Raw genomic sequence first — 17,200 nt, 5'->3', positions numbered from 1 at the left:
ATTGTGGAGACGCCAGACATGATTACTGGTCTGCCTCCACAGCATTGCATCTGTTCAGGCCCTGCAGATAATGCCATTCTCATTTGTGCTTGGGTCTATACTTGGGTGACGGAGTGTGAAAATTTGCGTGTGTCTGAGACTGCGTGTATGTGTCCCTAAAGACACTGTCTTTGTTGTATTGTGTGTTGTCTTTGTGCTGTGTAGCAGCTGTGCTCAGAAATGCTTCAGTGAGCCCACACAGGCTGTGCAGCATTCGTGCAGGATGTCAGAGTTATCCACCATCACACTGTAAGTGTGTGAATGTGGTTGTGGGTGCATATGGTTGGCTGTCTTCTGTGAACCGCATGTTTATATGTGTGTGTTTGTATTGTACACTGGGGAATACGTAAGTTTGTGTATGTTTGTTTTTTTTTTTTTAATGATCTGGGCTCCCAAATGCATAAAGAAATAGAAAAGAATTTGCTTGATTTTGAATTTGGTATTGATATATACTGTGTATATATATATATATATATATATATATATATATATATATATATATATATATATATATATATATATATATATATATATATATATATATATATATATAATCATTATTAAGTATTGTTTTTTTTTTTGTTTTTTTTTTTAGATGTGGCTTTATTTACATTTGTATTTCTGGTGCCGTCAGCAACATCTTCAGTGCAATAGAAAAATACACTTTAAAACTTTTTAGCCCAGATTTAAATGATAAGGGCGCTTACCGGTATGCAGAATGAGTGGTATAATAGCATATAGATCCAAATGAAAACAGCTATTGTCAATATGCTTCGTTTTTTTGTAAAGACATTACACAAAAACAAAAAAGTACTGTGACATTTTAAAGCCACTCTGTGTAGCACTATCACCTCTGACCACATGGGGGCGGTGTACCAACAGAAATATACCGGTAGTATTGTATTGCTCCTTGCATCAGACAAAAGTGCACTTGTAGAGGAACATAATGGCATTACAAGACGTCCCAGGCCCTCCTCACTCATTAATACAGTATTGTGACTGGTTCTTATGGCAAGAGGGCAAATATATGCTTCCATGTGGTTAGAAGTGGGATTTTTACTTAAAGTGGCTTAGAAATACAAGTTGTGTAGTGAGCTTCTTGTATGACTGTGCTAAGATCATTAAGTAAATACCTGGTGCCTTTAAATTACTTTAAATTACACCTACTATAAGGTCTACCCATCTCTACACTGTTTATAAATGCATGCCCTGCAGCTTATGTTATTTTTCCCTTTGTTCAGGCATATAACAGTCAGGACAACCTGTTCAGAAGAATGCAATATCTTGTCTTAATTTCTGCTTGTGTGCACAGTTAGATAGCCATGATAATGGAGGATTAATTCCCCTCGGAGATGCTATTTATATCCAGACGCTACAGGTTACCCTTCTCAACCCCCAGCCATGCCTCAACAAAATGTCACTATATAGCGGCCCAGAAGGGAGAAAGCAAACGCCTGTTCTGGAGCAGAACATTTTATCTTTAACTCATTATAGTGGGTACAGTACACTCTTTTGGGGGGTTTATTGATTGCAATTTTAACTTGTAGATATCCCCACATCTAAATTAAGCTTTGTCTCCGTCCCATAAGAAATAGGTTTAATCTGTTTCAGTTTAGGGAGAGGAGTGTGTTTATTGACCAGGAGCAAGAGGTCAGCTTGATGGATATTATTCTTTAACCTTAGATCAACTTCAGATGTTATGTATTACAAGTTTGTCAACAAAAGGAGAACATATGATATGAGCAATACTCAACATTCCCACCTTATTATTTATCAGCTTTTCACATCTTGTGCATCTGTAAATCATCTTGATGAGTATGAATTTCTTTCTTTACATTAAACTATTCAACTGGAAGCATATATACAGCATATATAATAGCATTTTTATGAAATATTATGTGTGTCAAAATTACATTTTTGTGTCAGGCACATTTTGCCCTCTGGTGCAGCAAGGCTCTGGAGAGATACAGTCAGGGGAATCATTATCTCTTTTTGAACCTACAAATTAACAAATTATACAAACGATTATATATATTCATATCGCGTGAATATACTCACATCAGAACGGCAATTATCTCTCTAATGAGCATGTTGCTATCTAGATGAGAGGTCTTCTTCTCTAATGCTCCTCAAGAAGGTTGATTTGTGTAAAATGATTTGCAAGTCAATGGATTTGACTATAAAACCACTGTTTTGTGCAATTGGGCTGTCCAAATCCGAAGGTGCTGGCTTTGTTCTTTTCTTTTTTTTTCTTTTCATCTATCACATACAGTATATTGTTGGGTGCATGATAACATACCACAGAGATAAAGATCAATATGTTTCCACATGTAACTCCATTAAAGTATTATGCATGGCAACAGCTCTGTCTTACCAGTCTGAAATCCTTTGAAACGGTAAAATAAACTCCCATCAAATGCAATGAAGATATCAGCCTTATTTCATTTTTGTCAACAAATCTGGAACCCCTCTCTGCCTGTTGTCAGCACTTTTGTGATGAAGAAAGAGAAAAAGATGTTTAATTATATTTATGCCACATTTTTAAACTACAGTGATGCATTTACATTCAGTGCAGCATCTCTATGTGGGACACAAAACTAAATGCGTTAATTTCGAAGGACTTCTGTGGTGTCAGGCGATACCTGTCAGTCTCCTGCTACTTATTATTCTTCTCACCGGAAAAAAATTTAAAATCAACTGTAGCCACTTTAAAAAAAAAGACAAAGCCAATTTCACTTTAGAGTTAAGGTTTTTTTTGTTCTTTTTAACCTTATCTTTAATTTGTGGCGTGTCACAGTGCACCATCAAGCCATTGCATCAGCATTTGTTAAACCTGCATCACTTGAGGCTGACTAAGAGCAATAAATTCACTTTAAAAATGACTTTGACTTGTGTATCAAAAGCACTTCACTCACATTAAAACGTGTATTTGTGTGTATGTGTGTGTGTGTGTGTGTTTAGGCGACTGGCACGCTCCACCCTCCTGCTCATCCCCCTGTTTGGTATTCATTACATTGTGTTTGCCTTCCCACCTGAAGATTTCAGCAAGCGGGAGCGGCTGGTCTTTGAGCTGGGGCTCGGATCCTTCCAGGTACACTCTCATGCCGTTCCCTACTATCCAGTTTCAGGAATGAAAGAGCGCAAGAACGTCATTGGAAGCTAAATCATATATGAACAAAAAGCTCTTTAGGAGTGCTCATAACATTTAAACACCATCTTCTGCCTTCTTTATCCAGAGTAAAGAGCGTAATGCATTTTGCGCAAGGTGTTTTAACTGCTGGTAATAAATAAGACTGTAAAATGATACAGGATAACAAATTTAGTTATAGTGATCATAAAACTACTTTATAGTCACAGTAAAGTTGCAGTTGAAATAACTGAGGACAGCAATGAAAAAACTGGATTCATTAAAACTTTGGAAAAGATTTCATCATAGTAAAAGCAAGTATCACAAGTTAAAAGTTAAATTAAATGATAACAGTTAACTCACCTTAAATTTGGAATTGGTAACAATACAACAATATGTTAAACCTAGGTAGAAGTTATGTGGAGTGACAAGCCAACTATCGACATGCTGCATTCATCTGCAACTGGATAGTTCTTGTCCTGTGCAAGATAAACATTCAAACATCCACGCAAGCAGAATTTGCTTATCCTGCAAATTGCGTACAAATATCAGATTTTTTTCCTTATTTTTCAGTTAAATTTATGAGTTTTGGTAGGATGTGATATTTTTGGAAAGACAGTAAGACCTTTGCCACATTCAATGTACCTATGAGTTACAGTGTTGCATCACTTCGAGGGCGCAGCATGAAGCATACATTTGCAAGTTTATATTCAGAATCATCAAATGGAGATTAAATATGGTGTATCACATAGTGAATAGGGGGTAAAACATGGACTTAGATACAGCATCACATACAAGTTCAGTGAGCTGAGCTAGGTATAAAATGATCAATCAAAAACTACATAAACAAGTGACATGAGACGTGAGTAAATGTACAAATGGCTACAGAACTGATTGACTGTTTTAAATATATACAGTGCATTTCTAAACATCATGAATTGATTTTTGACAGTGTGGAACATTTACCAGCTGATATACTGGCTTGCAGCAGTTTCCTATCACTGAAAAAACGTAATTTTCTGTGTCAACAGACCACGATGAACATATTTTCAAATTAATATAGTACTGTAGGTAAAACATGATTTATTTTTTCTTACAGAATAAGACACACTCATCATATACCGTTTTCCAAAGCACTATATTTGGGCTTCTCTGAATTAACACTCTTTATATTATGTCTTTGGGCTTTGCCGACAAGGATTCTAATATTAGTTAAGTTAGTTAAGTTAATCTTTATTTCAGTCAATTATAAGCATGGAAATCAATAAGCAAGATATTTTCACATGTTAACTTTTATTCCCAACCCAAATTAATTTGTTATCTCCATTTTTCTACTCAGGGCTTTGTGGTAGCTGTCCTCTACTGTTTCCTCAATGGAGAGGTAAGCTTCTCTCTTTTTTTTCTGTCCATTTTTAAATAATAAGTTAATCAAAATTTGTCAATGATTTTTGAAAATTTGAAAAAAAAAAAAAGCCAGGGAAAGTGTATATAAGAGTTTATATGTATGCTTATGAATTAATTTTATACACAGTAAAATGTAATAAAACCAGCAAGCTGCAGGCTTTATGGACAAGCTTAATAGGTGACTTCTACAGTATATTGTGAGGTCTCATTTTACTAAAAGTGTACGCAGTGCTCTCCCGCAAACAGTAAGTGCACTGTGGCTTTTTGGGAAGCTGATACAGCTTAAAGTACATTAAAAATGACCTTGTGAAGTTTCTCCCTGAAGGTGCAGTCGGAGATCAAGAGGAAATGGCGCAGCTGGACCGTGAACCGGTACTTTGCTGTGGACCTGAAGCAGCAGAGGCATCCTTCGCTGGCCAGCAGTGGTGTGAATGGCGGGACTCAGCTGTCGATCCTCAGCAAGAGCAGCTCCCAGATACGTATGTCCAGTCCTCTGGCGGAGAACGCCAACATCAGCCTCCCGACCTGAGCGTCTGATCGTCCAGGGTCCACTTCAACGTGCCGTTCCCTGTTCATTAGATCAACCAGAGCAGACCAAAGTGACCCCTTGCACTCCTTATACTTTGTGCTTTGGCAATTAGAAAAGGAATATCATGGACTGGAGGTGTTCTACTGGCCTTCATCCTTAATCATTTTATTTACTTACACAATATGATTGACTTGACCAATTCAGTATAACAGTAAACTTTTATGATTGCCGGTATTGAAAAAAAAAATGTTTTTCTTTAATTAAAAAAAAACATTTAAATTCAATTAAAAAATTCCAATCTGTCTTTTTAAATTGCCGCTGTGAATAGTCTCATAAAAAAAAGTGTACCCTTGTTTATAAATAATAATAGTCAAGTAGAGCTGTTGCCAAAAGAACCTCAAAGTAATGTAAAAAGCTAATTACATTTCAAATGTAAAAAGTGGTCATTCCGTGTTAAATTTAAGGGTCACTTTTTGGCTGCTGGTGTAAAGTTTGTGCGTAAAAGTACCATAAAGGTTGCCTGACTAGATTTCTTCAAAGTCCAAAGTTGGTTACCAACCAAACGTTGTCATTGATTGTACAGACCTTCATTGAGTAAATGTTTCATCTTGAATTCTTTTTTTTTTCCACAATCAGCCATAAGTACAGAGTATGTCAACAACAAAAAAGAAAAACACAGCTCATGGATTGTGTAAATAGTGACTGTTGGTGTCTAGACCAGAATGTGTCTCTTTTGCATAATACAGAATCATAAAGGCCTTTTCATACAAAAGGAACTGGAGCCCAAATCTGTAGACTTGTAGACGTGTTTTAGGGACCCAGTGTATCCCGACAAGTCTATTCTGGACTATTTATTTGCAAGAAATAAAAATAAAACACACCTCCTAGAAAAGTGAAATGAATGAGCACTCCCAGGGATTCACGAGGTGAATCGGAGGGTTTGGAGATGTGACGTCGGACATAAATATGGTTGTATTATTTATTTATTTATTCTTTTGTGCAATATGGAATATATTCACCATATTCAGGCCAAAAATATCACACAAGATGGAAGTCAGAAAACACAACTTGCTGAAGTGTTTTGACCTGCATTCAGCAGCTCAACAGTAGTTTCCTCCAGCTGCTAACTCTCTTTATATTTTTGCCAAATGTGAACATAAACAGTATGTGCTCTTTAAAAAAAATGTTTTATACTGGATGCTTTTGTCCAGATCTCTCACAGTGCCATGAATTCAACTGGGCAGTATTTTGTCAACCATCCTGAGCTTGAGCCCATTGCTCCATATCAAATAGCTCACTTCCTAATTTTATTAATTAGTTACCTCCTACGCTGTCGCTCCAAAGTGCCTAGTCAGTCCCAAATATGTATACATTTTATTTACAGTACAGTGAGCAGAAAATTAAAAGTTATGGTGAGAGTCATTTTTGTGTAGAATACAAAGAATTCCTGAGGAAATCAATTTTTGATTTTTGACAAAAATAATAAATAATGGTGAATTTCCGCAAATAATGTGAAGATTCCTGACATGATTTTTTTCCTTTTAGTACACAGAACTGATGTGACTTGTAGTGCAACATAATTTCTTAAGGTAATTTAAAAATTCATCACCAAACATTTAACAACTTCAAAATTGATATATTCAAATATCATAACAGTCAACACAAAACGCTTTAATTCACAAGCTCTTGACAATCGCCAGTTGTTGCTCATTTTTATTTTTTTATTTTAGTACAAACAAGCTCACCAACAATAAATGTCTAAGTAGGAATAATGAATCAGATGAAATGTGAAACAATATGTACAGGAGAGTAATTCTATCATATTTACTTTGTGCTGTCATCTATCTAGAATGTAAGAATATGTTAATCTTTCAAATATGAAATCTGACACTGTCCAACAGAAAAGGATGTTTATTTATTTTCCATGAATATGTGCCATGTTAAATGACTACGTGTACAGTATACAAGCTTCTTGTCTGTTTAATGTATTTGTTTGACAGATTTTGACTTTATCAAAGTGCCATAAATGACATTTCTACAAGGGGGCATTGGGAGATTTGTGGCACAATCACTCTATGAGTAAATCATTTTTTTTAAAGAAAAACGAGAGAAAGAAAAAGAAAAGGCTTGAATCAACTTTTGGACAGGTTAAACATTAACCATCAGGAAAGTTTAAGCTGGATAAAACACAAACTGTGTATGAGAGTATGATATCTATTGATCAGCTAAATGTAAATCAGATGAAAACCATGTATCTGCGCTTTTACTGTCTGCGCAGAAAGGTGAAACTCCTATGACCGTATCTGTGTTGGTTATTTTTCTACCACAAGGTGGTAGCAAAGTTAAAACTACAGTTCAAAGCTTTGTTTCTTGAATTTTGTAGATTACTAGATGGAGGGCTGGGCACTGAGACACTTGTATGCCATATTCATGTCATTGTAAGAATGTATTGTAACAATATTTGCCATAAATCACCACATAAGCTATCGTATTCGAATTTTGACATAAAGCCTTCTGTAAATATTAAAAAGTAAAATATGATGAGTTTGCCACTGTACCATATCTTAAAATCCTCCTTTCTCACCCTTCTCTTTAGTTTCTTGGGAACTGTCCAAGTATTAAATCAAAAACTTTTGAAACAGAATTTATTTTTAGCTCATGTGCCATATCATGTTTGCATAAACCACAATTCAAAGTTCCTGAACCTTTAGAAACCTTCTTTTTTTCCTAATTCAGTGGCTATAAGAAAATAAATAAATGGAAACAATAATGGTTTGATGGTGGATTCTAAGGAGGACCAATGTGGACTTTGTTTGTTTGAATGACACACTTTTTCATTTTCTGCCAAATGTATTCATCGTTTGTGGAAGTGCTGTTGTTATTTTACTCTGGCAGCTGCATTGCTCTCTTTAAAAACCTGATTTTACTTTTTATTTATGCTCACGTCACCACACTACTCTGTAATGTGTCACAGACAGCTGAGATGGCAGTTGGGAGCTTTTTCTCAGCATTCATCAGACAAGAGACGAGGTACACGCTGAACAGATCCTCAGCCAGCCCTTAACATATTTTCTTAAAGCGTTACAAGTATACCTAAAGCAAAATATATCCACTTTATATCTTAGGGTTGAATATGAAGAGTTATGCCACCCGTATTCTCAATAAGCAACAAGCAGCAAGTCCTTAGCTAAGTGAACCAAGCTTTGTCCAGAAGGAAACACATCTGAAATTTGATTTCTTATGAGATTGCAGTGTGCAGTTTTTCATATTTAAACAATATTGCTGACAAAAAATTGTCAGTAATAGCAAGAAGGAGTTATTTATTATCTATTTCATTAGTACCTAGTGAATGTGTGATTACATGGGACATTGTGCACCATAACTTGTGTCCTTTAATGAAATTTCTTACAAGGTAATGAATACGACAAGAAAAACTTGCGCTGTGAATTCAGTAGCTGCAACTTCATCTTAAGACAGTAGATGTTTGTTTTCCCTGAATTGCTGTAGAAAGACGGTTACAGATTTTATTCATTCATTTATTTATTTAATTGGCTTTCCTTTACTGTGTTCAGAGGAGTCTATTTGATTGCCTCCTCTTTCTCCATTTGAATCCACCACTCTTTAAAAATATAAACGTTTCATTTGAAGCAGTAAATCAACTAGCCACCTCTGCCTTGTTAGAAGTTTTGAAACTAGCTGAGAGAAAATGTCCATCAGTTATCCATTTCCTGTTGCTTGTTGGGTAAAAAAATAATAATAATAAAAAAAAAAATTAAAAATGAGTTCACATTTGCCAAATTGATGGATAAATTGTGTTATCTAATTTTTCCTCTAATCGACTGTAATTCCTAAACTCTTAACAGGTGTTTTGACAGTGTATTTTTCTGTGATGCATATTTGCTGTGTTAAGGCACAGCTTTCAGTGGTCGTGGCTGTTCAGCCAGTTTGGTCAAGTCTTTGTGTGTGCGAGAATTGATTGCCAATGAATTTTTGAATGTATTATTGTTACTCAGCTGCTCTTAAATGTTGCCTGCTAACAATTTGCCCGAGTGTACAAATGATGTCTTTTCTTTATCATATATATATAGATATATATATAGTGTATATTTTTGGCATACAGTTTGACCTCTTGACCAAGATCTATAATGTTTGTGACAGTGTTTTTGTACATTTGTTTATGTACCAGTTTTCAGAGTGTGTGAATGTTTCAAAATTGGAGAGAATGTATTTGGTATGCATGTGTATGTATTGCCAAGCATTTGTAAGGATATAACTAACTTAAATGTTAAAAAAACAAAAACAAAGATGTATAAACTCTCATCTAACTTATGTTCTCAATGTGAAGCTGTGTCATGTGTAGATGTTCTGGTGTCCATTCATGTCCTCAGTTGTGTAAACTGACTGCAAAATAAATGTGTGGTAAGTAGCTCTATTGTGGAAAGACTGATTCATTTCAAACTGTGTTGTAGTCATAAAATGAGGCTTTACCTGCAGATTGATGGGCTGTTGTTTAATATTTAATTAGGAGTCCATTGTTCCCTGCATACAACTCAGAATATTGTCTACGGTTACCGTGACTTCTAATACTAAGATAAAATAAAAGATAAATCATTGTATGAAAGCAAGATACTTAAACCGAAATACCCGTAAAAACACTAATTAGAGTTTCTTATATTTAATTTTGTGGGTCCTTCATTTTTCATTATGAACCCCTGCCTTGCAGTACACTGACAAAATGTAATACCAACATAGTCAAACGCAAATACTGCGCGAACCACACGTGGTTCATATTTTGTCGTGACTTTCTTTACATACAGAATGCCCCCCCCTCACCAGATCACAAAAAAACATTAAAAATACAGTGCTTAAAAATAGGTGCAGCATTATAAAGTGCAAACAGTGCCTTATTCGTAATTTATCAAAGCCACTCTTTGTAGCACATGACCACATGGGGGCTTACAGATATGTTGCAATGACAAATAAGCCACTGCGAATGAGTGGCGGTCTGGCACATCTTGTAATGCCACTTTGTCCTAGCAGAGGTGAACATCATTGTACCTTACATCTGACCTGTCTTGGGATATGCTGCCTCCATGTGGTCAGAAGTGGTATTTATACATCGAGTGGCTTTAAAACACAACACAACAAAAAAAGCTTTTGGTTTTTTTCTTGCAAATTTATTAGAATATTAAAAATAGGTGTTTTTTGTATGTTTGTTTTGTTGTTTTGTTTTTTTCCCTTCATGTCATTAAACTAATTTGATTCTTGTCAGTGCCACTACGTAAGGCTGGTGCTAAGCAGAATCCCCCCCCCTTACATTGCAAAAAGGTTGCAGTAGTAATATACAGTAGCAGCAGTTATTACATAACCGTGAATGGATGAAGCACAAGAAAACCTGAGAAGTTAACTGTGTTAATCACTGCTAATTTCCAGTTTTCTTACAACTACTATCAGTAATACTGCTCAATGGAAACACGGCCAGAAGTAAAATGTTGAGTTTCATTGTGCATCTTTTTCTGAACGTCACATATTCGGTTTGAGACAGACAAACAAGTAAATATACAGATTTTTATGGCATCCAATAGACTCTCAGCAGATAAGTTATCATGGTTATAAAACCCCGCAAGAGGTGAGCCACCTTTATCACACTGTAAACCCAGAGCTGAATCTGCAGTTATGTCATTAAGAGCAGTGAATGCGTCAGATTTTTAAATTGGAAAAATATACCCTGCCTCTCGCCTGAAATGAGCTGGGATAGGATCCTGCAGACCCTTCGACCCTGCAAAGGATAGAACAGGTATAGAAAATGGATGGATGGATGGATAATCTTGAATAAGCAACACATTGTCAAAAATAAGAAAACATTGCTGAACCAGTATGGAAAAGAGCCCTATTTTAGTAGCATATAGTCACATTTGGCAGCAATAATTTGATTTACAATTTTTGTATTTCATTCATCAAGTCTACACTTTATCAGAGCAACACCAGCCGTTTTCCCATTGTTGAACCAAAGTGAGACTATTCAGGCTGACCCAGGCCAGTTTCTTCCCATTTTAACCCTTTGATGCCTGACATATTAAATAACATTAAACATTTCAAGTGTTGATTATATATTGAAAAGAAAAACACTTCAAATTTTGTATTCAACCCTTTCCTAATAATTATTTTTCCTATCCTTACGAAGACATTAGGTAAGTTTTTGATTTTTTATTTAGTTGGTTATATTTTTTAGAATTTTGGGGCAGAGGGGTTGTATAAACCTTTTTTTCCCTTTCTTAATACATGGATGGTTTAGAGGTCTTATAAATTAATATATCAAATATGATGCATTATAGGGTTAACTATGTTTCACTTAAAACTGCACTTCCAAGATTCCTCCACATTTGTCACAGATTCAGTTTGAGGTTAACTTTTTGGATTGTAAGCTACTAGTTTGCTTCAGTCATGCTGCTTGTGCCTAATGTTGGATATGACTGTCCTCTTCAATATAATGAATCACTGGAATCAATTCATTAAAAAGTTGTATTCAAAAGATTTCTTCACCAAATCATTAAGTACTTGACTGGAACTCTGGTCAGACTCACTGAATTAAAACACGGCAGAACAGTTTGTGATTCAGCTCATGATCCTCGGCGTCCACTTCAACAAACACAGCAGACTCCACTAAAAAATCTTAACATTATAAAAGTTTCTTTGTGAAATTTTGGTGAACACTGGTTGCAAATGCTATTTAAGTCTTTTAAACGAGCATACAGTGCAGCATTGCTCTTGGACTTGTTGAGCCTGATTCTGGCAGTTAAGCACGGATTCTGCACTAGCTGCACTGATGAGACTCTTCCTTGCATTAATATTTCTTTTCTTTTTAAGCCATTGTCTTGTAGATTAGAGGGTGCGTCTGCAGCTATTGTCCTGTTAAATGACCCATTTCCAGCTAAGCTTTAGCTTTCAGACAGATGGTCTCACATTTGACTCCAGAATATGTTGGTAGAAAGAGGTCATGATTACCAAAACTCCAAGATGCGCAATTTTTGTCATGAATACACAAGCTCAAATCATCCCTCTGGAATGTGCTTGAGTTTTTTATTTAGTTTATTTTTTTCCCGCATAAATGTCACATTGTGCATTGTAGCCAAAAAATCTTCAGCATGTTGGAAAAGACTAGCAAAGTGCCAACATTTCTTCTTTTACTTGCTTGTTTTGAATAGTAACCTTAAGAAGTTTGAGCGTAATTACTTTTTCACACTCTGCTCATCAATTTTACATTAGTTTCTGTCCAATAGATAAAACCACTGTGTTGTTCTTGTGACATTATGTTTTTGTGATTGTAAGAACTGGTAGGAGCCAGATGATTAATGATTTTATCCTGATACTTAAAACCTCAGACGACAAAGAGGGCGTACTGTATATCCTGGAAGAGATCTTCAGCATTCAAGTGATAAGTGATATTAAGTGAGATTCCCTACACTGGCTGTATTTGAAAGTGAACCTGGCCTGGCTTGAGAACAGACTCCATCGCATTGATGGATGTGTTGAGCACAGCCCCTCTTACTTTATCACTAACATTGTTCAGTCTAGTTAAACAGTGCACCAGTCTAAAGACTTTCACTCTGATTATTTGGGCCAACAAAGGTTTCCAACACCAACATTATGGAAAATGAGGACAGGAGTTCACAGAGACTGAGGCGGCTTATCCATTGTGTGGCACCTTAACACATACAGTAAACAAACTATTCGTTATTGAGCTTATTCAGAACAAGATACGTCAGGAACAGCATCTGTTTTATGCACTATACTGCAACATTTACTGTCTCTTCAATTGTCTCCCCAAAATATCTCAGTATTTGCGGAATTTTCTTCTCATCTCGTGAAAATTGTAAACAACCTTCTGAAATCATCCTTGTCCAAGCTTAGGGCCAGTTCTGTCTCTACTGTTTGTTCTTCTTTCACATTGGCACCATAATGTCTGAACAAATTAACCACAATTGATACATGAGAGAGCACACCGTCGGGATTAGAAATTTGTGCTGTACCATCTTTATGTACTTGTCACAACAGTCGCTGGAACTGAAATAAAGAATCCTGACGTCTTTCCTTGATCTCATACCAATGTTCATTGTGGTCTGAGGTTCTCATAGAAGAGTTGTTGAGTCAATGTCATCTTTATGTTCAGTGGAGGATTGCTGCCGTTCCTCAGCATTCAGGCAGGACGATCTCTGAAATCACACTGAAGAGATGGTGGCGCTGGAAGGAGGTAGTCCTAGTCCCCCACGGGTTCGAATTGTGATCTGATTGATACTTCTCTTGGCTGGCGTGAGATGATTTGGATTGTGGCATCTCCACAGCCACTTCCGTAGCTCTGTTTGGACCTGCAGGAAAACACATGGAGTGGAGGGTAAAGTTTGCAGAAACTAACAGAGACTAAACAGCTGTTTAAAGTGTCAGAAGGGCTTTTTCTTCTTCAAGCCTTGAAAAAAAAAAATCTGGAAATATTCCACAACAGCTTCTATGTGTAACCTGTGTCTTGTAGTCCCCTTTAGTAGGGATTATATACTCTTGACCTTGGCGTTTAATATCTAATCTACAAAAATATCATCATCTTCAAAAATATAAAACACCAACATCTAATCACAGGTTCACTCAGTTTTAAATTCTCACAGGTTCAGGAAGGGAGATTGGAAGTAGCAATTCAAGAACTCCAGCCCACATAAAACACACTCAACCACTTCTTTAAAACAAAATGTGATAAGACACAAATTTATTGAAACACTATTCTAATTGTCTCTTCATATTCATTTCAAACAGCTTATGACGTCACTTTTTTTTAGTCTCTGGTTACCTTGGGCCCAAGAACAAAAAATACCTGAGATCTCAGTGAAAAAAAAGTATCAAAATAAAATGTTAAACTCCTTAGATTCTTCTGGTTTTGTCCTTACTGTCCCTGGGAACAGTGCAGCATCCACAAACCCACGTCCTGACAGGATGAAGGCACCCTCAAGCAGTGGGATGATTTCTGGATCACAGGAGGGACAGCTCCACTATACCCGTGCAGTCTTCCCTCGGAAAAAAACAGCCAGGATATCTTGATGGAAACACCAATTAGGGTTCCGATGGAGTTCACTTCCACAGTTAATTGACTGCTTAGCACTTCCTCTCTGTCCGTGCTGCTTGCGCAGCTTGCAGCTTGCAGAGAGACGAGTTTCTGTGTCTGTTTGACCGCATTTGGCAGGCAGCTAACGTCTGCGCACGAGGTGCGTTCAAGGACAGTGGGAATTTCTAGCATCACATCGTACACAACACTTGTGCTTGCGTGTGTGGTGTTTAAGGACCCTAGCAAATGAATTAAAATAAATACAGAAATAAAATAATAAAATAACCCCGGTTACACTCTCCCCCTCTAAACCGCATGAGTCTCTTCATGCACGTCTGGCTTATCTGTATATATGTGCAAGGGTGCAGTGTGGGAAAATACAGTCCCTAATGTCTGAAAAAACGAACTAATGGCCAAAATCAAAGGTTCTCCTAACTCATCATAAGTGAGTTTTCGAGGTTGACGCCTGTCTCTAGAGGAACGCCTCAACTCTAGGGGCTCAGGATCTGGACTCTCAGATGATGCATTCACATGGTCTGTAACTGTGGGCTCTGTTGTGACGTGACCTGTGCTATCTCTGACAGGTGATTCGCCTGTCACATCAGCTTCTGGGATATCAATAACAACATAATCAGGGGCTCTACAGTGTGGAGTAGAACGTGTCACAGCACCACTTCTCTCTGAGCTAACAAGAACATCTGACTGGGGGGTCTGGCTAGGTTCAGAAGGAGTGTGAGATTTCTGTGGCATAAAGGCAGGGATATTGGGGTTTAACACCCTTGAGATTGGCTGACGTTCAGTGGAATCTCCTTCAATGTGTATGAAAGGGCCTCTAGTGATAATTTCTGGCATTTGCGTGCTAGGATACAGTTCATCGTCATCACTGCTCATGTCATCCTCTTGATCATCAGCATCCTTTTGTGTGTCTTTTGTTGTTTTGTCTCTCAGTCTCATTTTCTTTGGTGCGTCAGTGTGAAAACCATACTCCTGGGTCACTTTTGCAGGGAGAAACCCACACGGCAAAAGGAGGTCTCGGTGCAATGTACGACGAGGTCCCTCTCCTGTTTCAGGTTTTACTACGTAGACGGGACTATCTCCGATCCGGTTTACAACAACATGGATTCTCTGCTCCCATCGATCTGCAAGTTTATGTTTTCCCCTGATGTTAACATTCCTTACTAAGACTCTATCTCCCTCAGAGAGTTCTGCTGCCCTGACTCTTTTGTCAAATCTAGCCTTGTTCTTTTCCCCCATTTTCTGAGAACTCTTAGTAGCTAGTGCATAGCTCTCTTGCAGGCGTTGACGAAGGCTTTTGACATACTCTGAGTGGGTCTTATGGTTTCCCATATCAGGGTGGATTCCTAGGATTAGGTCGATTGGCAGTCTGGGCTGCCTCCCAAACATTAGCTCATAAGGTGAGTAGCCTGTTGTGTCATTTCTTGTGCAATTATATGCATGGACCAGGGGTTTGACAAAGTCCCTCCAATGGTGCTTGTCTCTCTCTTCCAGGGTCCCTAGCATATCCAGGAGTGTCCGGTTAAATCGTTCCACCGGGTTCCCACGGGGGTGGTATGGGGTGGTGCGTACTTTGTTAGCACCTATCAGTGTGCAGAGCTCTCTGATAGTCTGAGACTCAAAGTCTCTGCCCTGGTCACTGAGCAGACGACTAGGGAATCCATAGTGGACAATAAAATTTTCCCACAAGGCTTTTGCAATAGTTTTTGCTTTCTGGTCTTTAGTTGGCACCGCAACAGCAAATTTTGTAAAGTGGTCAGTGATAACTAATACGTTTCTAGTGTCTCTATTATCTGGCTCAATGGACAGATAATCTATGCACAGAAGTTCAAGTGGGTACGTAGCAGAGATGTTTTCTAAGGGTGCAGCTCTTTGAGGCACTGCCTTCCTTCTGAAACAGCGCTCACATTTTTTGCATTTTTCTTCAATGGCTCTGGCCATTCTTGGCCAGTAGAATCTGGCACGAGCAAGGTGTAAAGCACGCTCGGAACCAAGATGGCCTACATCATCATGCACTCCCTGTAGTGCCTGTTCTCTGAACTGCTCAGGTAAGACTAACTGGTAGACATGACTGCCTCGCTCTACCCATCTCCTGTACAGTACACCGTCCCTGAGTTCAAGTCTTTTCCATTCCCTGAGAAGGAGTTTGACATCGGAGTGTTCAAGATTGGTTTCTCTAAAGCTGGGTTTTACCCCTCTCTCAAAAAAGGTGATAACCCGAGAGATAGATGGATCATGCTTTTGAGCATTACACCAATCAGAAGTTGTCATGGATGGCAATGTGTCTTCACCAAAGACACCAAGTACCAAGGAAGGGTCAATAACCAGAGATTCTGCTACAATAGGTTGTTCTGGATTATGATGGTGTTCACCCCCAACTGCTATGAGATGGCGTTGACATAAGGCGGAGAACACTTCATGGCTCATGTCATCTCTTGAATCCAAGAGTCGTCTTTTCATATCCTCAATTCTTTCCCTCTCTTCAATGAAAGCTTTGTCCTCTCTGGGTGGGTCTTGAGGCCGGCGGGATAACCCGTCTGCATCACCGTTGGCATGCCCTGCTCTATATTTGATGGTGAACTGGTAGGTGGAAAGGGCAGCCAACCAACGATGTCCAGCAGCATCTAGCTTCGCAGATGTTAGCACATATGTGAGGGGGTTGTTGTCTGTAAGTACAGTGAAGCTTGTACCATAAAGGTAATCGTGGAACTTCTCACTAACAGCCCATTTTAGAGCTAAAAACTCTAGTTTGTGGGTAGGATAGTTCATCTCGCTTTTGGAAAGACCTCGACTGGCGTACGCGACAACTCTAAGTTTCCCTTCCTGCTCTTGATAGAGAGCAGCCCCTAAGCCTTCACGACAAGCATCAGTATGTAAGATATACGGTAGTTGTGGGTTTGCAAAGGCAAGGACAGGTGAGGATGTCAATTTCTCGATGAGAGTTTGGAATGCATTCTCGCACTCGAGTGTCCATTCCTCCCCGAAGAGTGCATCAGGG

The 17,200-nt window shown here is 38.0% G+C and overlaps 2 protein-coding genes across 4 annotated transcripts in view; one reads left to right on the top strand and one right to left on the bottom strand.

The window, feature by feature from the left end:
* adcyap1r1a (adenylate cyclase activating polypeptide 1a (pituitary) receptor type I) overlaps positions 1–9,516 on the top strand; it is a 32,942-nt gene extending 23,426 nt beyond the window's left edge. For 2 of the 3 annotated variants that reach the window (XM_061732534.1, XM_061732535.1), the window contains exons 12-15: positions 205–288; positions 3,001–3,130; positions 4,506–4,547; positions 4,896–9,516. In XM_061732534.1, coding sequence (XP_061588518.1) covers positions 205–288; positions 3,001–3,130; positions 4,506–4,547; positions 4,896–5,099 — 460 coding nt within the window. In that variant the 3' untranslated portion in view covers positions 5,100–9,516. The remainder of the gene's footprint in view (positions 1–204; positions 289–3,000; positions 3,131–4,505; positions 4,548–4,895) is intronic. The other variant, XM_061732536.1, reaches the window with a different exon arrangement.
* Positions 9,517–12,911: 3,395 nt separating this feature from the next.
* The window catches only part of ghrhra (growth hormone releasing hormone receptor a), a 41,833-nt gene continuing 37,544 nt past the window's right edge, over positions 12,912–17,200 (bottom strand). Inside the window, exon 13 of the mRNA XM_061731167.1 lies at positions 12,912–13,465. Coding sequence (XP_061587151.1) covers positions 13,319–13,465 — 147 coding nt within the window. The 3' untranslated portion in view covers positions 12,912–13,318. The remainder of the gene's footprint in view (positions 13,466–17,200) is intronic.

The sequence above is a fragment of the Cololabis saira genome, chromosome 10, assembly GCF_033807715.1.
Source record: "Cololabis saira isolate AMF1-May2022 chromosome 10, fColSai1.1, whole genome shotgun sequence".
Taxonomy (NCBI): domain Eukaryota; kingdom Metazoa; phylum Chordata; class Actinopteri; order Beloniformes; family Belonidae; genus Cololabis; species Cololabis saira.
The sequence above is the reverse complement of the archived record's forward strand: the minus strand, read 5'-3'. Positions and strand labels throughout refer to the sequence as shown.